The sequence below is a fragment of the Cariama cristata genome, unplaced genomic scaffold, assembly GCF_000690535.1.
Source record: "Cariama cristata isolate BGI_N322 unplaced genomic scaffold, ASM69053v1 scaffold2990, whole genome shotgun sequence".
NCBI classification, from domain to species: domain Eukaryota; kingdom Metazoa; phylum Chordata; class Aves; order Cariamiformes; family Cariamidae; genus Cariama; species Cariama cristata.
In genome coordinates this window covers 8,818-15,042 of record NW_009595057.1, presented here as the reverse complement: position 1 = coordinate 15,042, position 6,225 = coordinate 8,818, and the positions used below count along the sequence as shown (strand labels likewise).

General features: G+C 41.9%; 1 protein-coding gene across 1 annotated transcript; it reads left to right on the top strand.

The window, feature by feature from the left end:
• Positions 1–76: 76 nt before the first annotated feature.
• On the top strand, positions 77–5,201 carry UMPS (uridine monophosphate synthetase; the record flags this gene model as incomplete). Its single annotated transcript, XM_009700284.1, has 6 exons — positions 77–224; positions 313–488; positions 2,049–2,717; positions 3,380–3,555; positions 4,077–4,191; positions 4,982–5,201. Coding segments are annotated over 6 exons (1,466 nt in total), but the record flags the coding sequence as incomplete, so codon positions are not given.
• Positions 5,202–6,225: the final 1,024 nt, after the last annotated feature.

Below are 6,225 nucleotides of genomic sequence, written 5' to 3'. Positions count from 1 at the left end.
TGGTGCTTGTCGTTGCCGGTATCCCGGCGGTCTGGGGCGTCTGTCTGCCTCTTGTGGGGTAAAGGGTCTCTTTTAGTTACAGGAGGGGAGGAGGCAGGTCCGCGCTGCCGGGGCCTCTCCAGAGAGCCCTTCTGGAGCTGGGGTCGTGCTCTGCGGGCCAAGGGCCCGCTGGGTGTAGGCGTCGGGCTGTCTGCTTGCTGTAGGGCCAGCGACCGTCAAATCACGTAAAGGAGAGCGTTTTTAATGCATTTGCATTGTTTCCCTTGGTACTATATTTGTTTGGTCATCTTCACATCAGTCTGACTCTTAAAGAGTGTTTGGTTTTCCTTTTCAGGTTGCAGATCTCCTCTTTCAAACAGCCAAGGATGCTGGTCTCAAGTATGACTGTGTGTGTGGCGTTCCTTACACAGCACTGCCGTTGGCCACAATTATCTGCTCAGAAAATCAGATTCCAATGCTTATACGGAGGAAGGAAGCAAAAGACTATGGTAAAACCTTCAAATCAAGAATTTGTGTCTACTTGGTGTTTAGGAAATGACTTTATATATTTCTGGTTCTTTTGTAATGTGCAGCATCTTCATTCCAGATTAAGGTTACTGCTCCAATTCAAAAAGCAGACCCTTTTCCCCCTAAAATGTATCTCCCACAGCATCCCAACCTGATCAGGCTCTTCCAGCTGGTTGCTTATTAGGCTGCAGCTTGGATCCTGCTATAGTAAGTTTGGAGACTCCTCAGGGGGGTGGGTTTTTTGTTTGTTTCTCTTCTTCAGCAGTGTCTTTTTTTCCTTGGCACCATTACCATGGTTTTGAGTTACTAGCCTCTTCCAGAAACCAAGATTTATAACTCAGATTCTCTGATATGCTGAGACCAGTGCCATGTTTCACCCCGAAACAACTTTTTGCATATTGACTCCAAGAGGAACGTTTCTAGTCTGTTACTCATTTACCTCTCTAACCTGTTTTTCTTTCATATCCTGTCATCCTGTTTTCAGTGGGCAAGGTGGACCAGGTAAGCAGCAGTCAGTTCTCACCATTTATTTGATTTTGATAAAGGAAGGGGGAGAGAAGACTGACATGTTAACCTACCATAGCAACTGGATTTCTACATGTAATAAGAGCTATGCTCTTCCAACAGTATTTTAATTCGAAAGTATGCTTGACAAAACTAAATGTTACTTCTCTGCTAGTCTGTGCCAGGCATGAAAACATTTGCCATCCCTTCTTTTGAAGGACAAATCAATTGTGACAGTAGTTAACTGCCCGGCACAAGGTTTCTGGTGTCAGATGGGTTGCTAAGCTGTACGTACACTTGTTCTCTAGCCTGTCATGATCTAAGCACCGCGCTTGCTGCGTAATGTTCTTCTGCTTGCTGCTTCCTGGAAAAGCTAGCTGTCCTTTGTTCTTGCCCCCTAGGAGGCTTTTCATGGTTGTGTGCCTGTTGTCTGGTTAGGGCAAAGACATTTGGGGCTTTACTCCTTCTTATTGTTCTAACAGGCATAATAAGTGCAGAGTACTCCCTGTGGAAAATAGGAAGTATGCTGAAGAGTACCAATAACTTGGCTCCTTTAAAGACATTTTAAATAACTGGAGAAAAGAATTTTGTAATTCTGAGCATTCCATTCATGGCAATAATGAGCTTCTGTAGTCATCTAGTCCACAAATTTAAATATGTGCAGTTAACAATATGTCGGTTTTGTTAATGGAATGTGAGTTCTGGAAACATAAAGAAGTATTTTATTAGCTTGGAGAAGTAATAGTCTTTATGAACCGAATTACAAGTCAGTGAATGAGCTGCGGTAAGAACTGTGGTAACTGGCATCAAGTAGTAACTAAACAAATTACCTCTCCGTACTGACAGTGAATGTGAAATTCCTGTTCTTTTGAAGTGCAGTTCCACTGGACTTCAGGATATACTGCAGTGTACACTTGTATGTGGAACCAATACGATGTTTACATTAGCATAGCAAGTTAAAGTTTTGATACTTTAAGTTTCTTGGTGGTCTTTTAAACTTTCTTCATTCAGTGCAGTGTTTGCTTTTTATTTTTAAGGTACTAAACGGCTGGTAGAAGGCACCATTAACCCAGGAGAAACATGCTTGATCATTGAAGATGTGGTCACAAGTGGATCTAGTGTATTAGAAACTGCAGAAGTCCTTCAGAAAGAAGGATTAAAAGTCACGGATGCCATAGTGCTGTTGGACAGGGAGCAGGGCGGGAAGGCCAGGTTAGAGGAACGTGGAATTCGCCTGCATTCTGTGTGCACATTGTCTGGGGTGTTGGAGATTCTCCAGCAGCAGGGAGAAGTGACTGTTGAGGTGGTTGAAAAGGTGAAGAAATTTATTCAGGGAAATATGTTTGAGCCAGTGGCTCGAAACGGTCCTGCTCCTGTGAAGAGACTATGTAAAGAGCTGAGCTTCAGCGCTCGTGCTGAGCTGCCAGGGGTACATCCTATTGCAGCCAGGCTTCTCACGCTCATGGAAAAGAAGCAAACAAACTTGTGCCTTTCTGCTGATGTCACCAGCTCCAAAGAGCTGCTGCAATTAGCTGCCATCCTGGGCCCCAGCATTTGTATCCTGAAGACTCATATAGACATCCTGAATGATTTCACTCAAGAGGTAGTAAAGGAGTTGAGAACACTCGCGGATCAACATGAATTCTTGATTTTTGAAGACAGGAAATTTGCAGACATTGGAAACACAGTGAAACATCAATATGAAGGTGATTATCATCAGCCTCTCTTTACTGTAACTTTGCTGCAGGCATGTGTAACTGCAGTGCTGGCACAGGTTGCCAGGAGACGTTGTGGAATCTCCAGCCTTGGAGAAGACTCAAGGGGACGAGGCCCTTAGCAATCTGATCTAGCTTTGAAGTTAACCCTACTGAGAGGGCATGACCTCCAGAGGTCCATTCCAGCCTAAACCTTTTTAGGAATCTGTGGTTGTGCTCAGTAAGTACTTCTGAGTAATTGTTTGCTGTGAGTAAATGTAGTATGGCTTATTAAGGCAGCCTGCTGTTGTATGCTTGTGTGCTTGTTACGGCTGTTGTTAGCTGTTGCATCTGCAACTGTAAAAATATTTTTCTCTCTTTCTAATCTGTATGCATGCTCTCTTGAAAGGTAGCACCTGTGACAGTGGATTTCTAGGTTACCATAAATGTCTCTGTGAATATTAAAGCTGAGATACCAAGAAGTGTTTGTGAAAAGTAAAACTGAGAGATTACACTTTGTGGTTAGGCAGTTATCAGAACTGCCTGATGAGACTGAACTTGTAACTGTCAGCCTTCAGTAGTAAAACTGTCTTTTAAAATGTGAGTGATTTAGTGTGCAAGGTGTTTTATTTACCTCTTATTTCCTGTTAATACATTTCTAATGATGTTCTTAGGTGGTGTGTTCAGAATCGCTTCATGGTCAGACATCATTAATGCCCACGTGGTTCCAGGGTCTGGAGTTGTGAAAGGTCTAAAGGAAGTAGGTCTTCCTCTCCAGCACGGCTGTCTTCTGATTGCCGAGATGAGTTCCCAAGGGTCACTTGCAACGGGTGAATACACAAAAGCTGCGGTAAGTAAGCAGTCTTGTTTCGGGTTAAAAGCTTGTAAAGTGTTGTGACAGGTTTTATGTGCTTCTAGTAGTTGTGCTTCCGAAAGTCTCTCCCAACTATTACAGGTTTTTTAACTTGGAGATTCAGGAATCTGACAGTGTGGTGTTTAAAGGTTGCAGCTGTAGGCTGGTCATGTGAGGTGGTCAGAGTTCACACTGTGCATTCTAATAAATATGCCAAGTTTGCTATTGTCCCCCCCTTTTTCTTTCCTTAAGCAATACATTTCTAATTAGTTTAAATTCATTCATTGTGTTACTTATAACAGAAAGAAACATAACATTCATGTTCCAGGCTGCAAGTGCAGCGAGACCGGTGAGGGGTGAGTCAGCTCTGGGTGACTTCGTATTGGTAAAGCAAGAAGAGGTGTTTCATACCCCTGCCTTGCACAGCTTAATGTGTCAAAGGGTGAATGAGAAGCAGATTGCTTTGACTAGCCTAATTTCAGGTGTATCACTTGTAACTGTTTACTGATCTTCTTCAGGTACAGATGGCTGAAGCGAACTCAGATTTTGTTTTCGGATTCATATCTGGATCTAGAGTTAGTAATAAACCAGAATTTCTTCACTTAACTCCAGGGGTGCAGCTACAAACTGGAGGTAACTTTTTCTGAAATATTTGTAGTCTGTTTGTAAAGACAGTAAGTGATCTAGATTTCAGTGAAAAAGTGACTTTCTGAAGAGGGTTTGGCTGCTGATTCTCTGGTGGGAGGAGTCTGTGTTTGTAGACTGATACCTTTCATGGGAGCTCTGAAAGGCAACCAGCAGGCTATGCAGCTTTGTTCATGCGCTGAGGTCTGTGCATACCATGAAGCACAGTCCTTAAAACATGTGAAATGTCTTCAGATATGTGTTAGGTTGGAGGTACGACTACTCCGTAGGAGTAGGAAAAAAAAGGTTTTTAACAAGTACAAGAGTGTAACTGTAGCACTGTTGAAACTCATAGAGATGCAGTACCAAGGAATTGCAAGTTTTACACTGACTAAACAGGTTATCACTGAACCAGGTAGGGGAGATATGTTTGTCTGCAATACTCAATTCTTATGGAACCTGAAGTGAAATTGCAAGCTTTTTACATGAATGTTGGGAGGATTGGCAGTTTTAAGAAGGCTAAGGCTTATTTGAGTAATCCTGATTGATGCTTCTTTGTGTAACTGTTCCATCTATTGTGATTGGTAAACCATAAAAAAGGAGGGCGCTGTCATATTTGATCGGTGTAATAGAGTATTTATTAATTGGAGACACAGTTTCTAGTTATGTTTGTGGATTGTTAGGGTGAGAACTGGAACAGCATACCTGTTCTCTGTTCCAGCACCTCTTTGAAGGTTTTTAGTAGATACTGTTTTGTATGAACTCAAAAAAAAAAAAAAAAAGGATGTTTCTATTTCAGGTGATAACCTTGGACAGAAGTACCTAAGCCCCAAGGAAGTTATTGGTGAAAAAGGTTCAGATATCATTATTGTGGGACGTGGTATCTTGTCAGCTTCAGACCGTCTTCAAGAAGCAGAGAAGTACAGGAAGGCAGCTTGGGAGAGCTACGTAAGCAGACTTGGTATTTGTGCAGAAGACTGAAAGCAAGCCACATTCCTAGTCAATAAGCAAAGCTGATGGAGCCGCGATAGTTGTGAGACTTCCAGTTAAATACATAGACACTTCAGCCAGTAGAAAACTCACCTTTTGGAGAAAAATCTGTTACTAACTAAATTATTTTTAATGGCACACACACAGAGATTAAGTTGTACATGCCATGGTGGTTTTTTTAATGTTTGAATGTATGAACCCAAAACTTCATGCCTAGTTTTTAGCCTTAATAGCTTTTCTCTGCTGAAAAATGTTGCACAGAACGCTCCAAGAGTATTTGGTTGGCTGTTGTTGCTTTTGTTTGTTTTCCCCACCCTCAAATTCCTTCTGGCTGTGGAAACAGTATTTTACTGTTCTTAATAACCTTCACCTGCAGACCTGACCTGCTGCCCCACTCTTACAGGATTACTCAGCTCTGCTATTTCCAAGGAGCAAGTATGGGTCTTAATCCCACACTGTGAAATTGAGTAGTGTGTTGTTTAATAAATACTTTTTTGCTACTGTTTTCCTTTCATTGGATCTGTAACTCTTCCTTCTGCGGCAGTGCGAAATACCGTTTTCAGAACCCCGGTATTATAAAAAGTCATTCTGTTGTGTTTGTGACTGCAGGAATTACTCATGATTCTGTTCAGAGGAGCCACAAAGAATTTCAGAGCAACTGGTTGTTGTGTGCGTAATTACAGTGGAGCAGTTGATTCCTCTAATGAGAAACAAAAATCTACTTTATTAACTTTTTGTGACAATAGCTGGAATACTTCCAGGAATTACTTTCCACTCTTCACAATGAATGAGGAGAAGTAGAAATACCTTGTATGATTGGTTTTGATTAGAAAGGATGGAATAACCTTAAATATATCTGTCTAGTGTATGTGTGGTGGAAATCAGCTTGAATTTTCATTGCTATCAAGAAGGCGAAGACAAGTGGTGGTGCAGTTCTAGACCGTTGCTGTTCCTGTGCTGATGCAAAGCACGCAGAGAAAGCTGGGTCCCTTTGTTAATACACTTACCTGTAGACTAGGAACAACTATATTTAGTGAGAAGATGTTTTTGGCA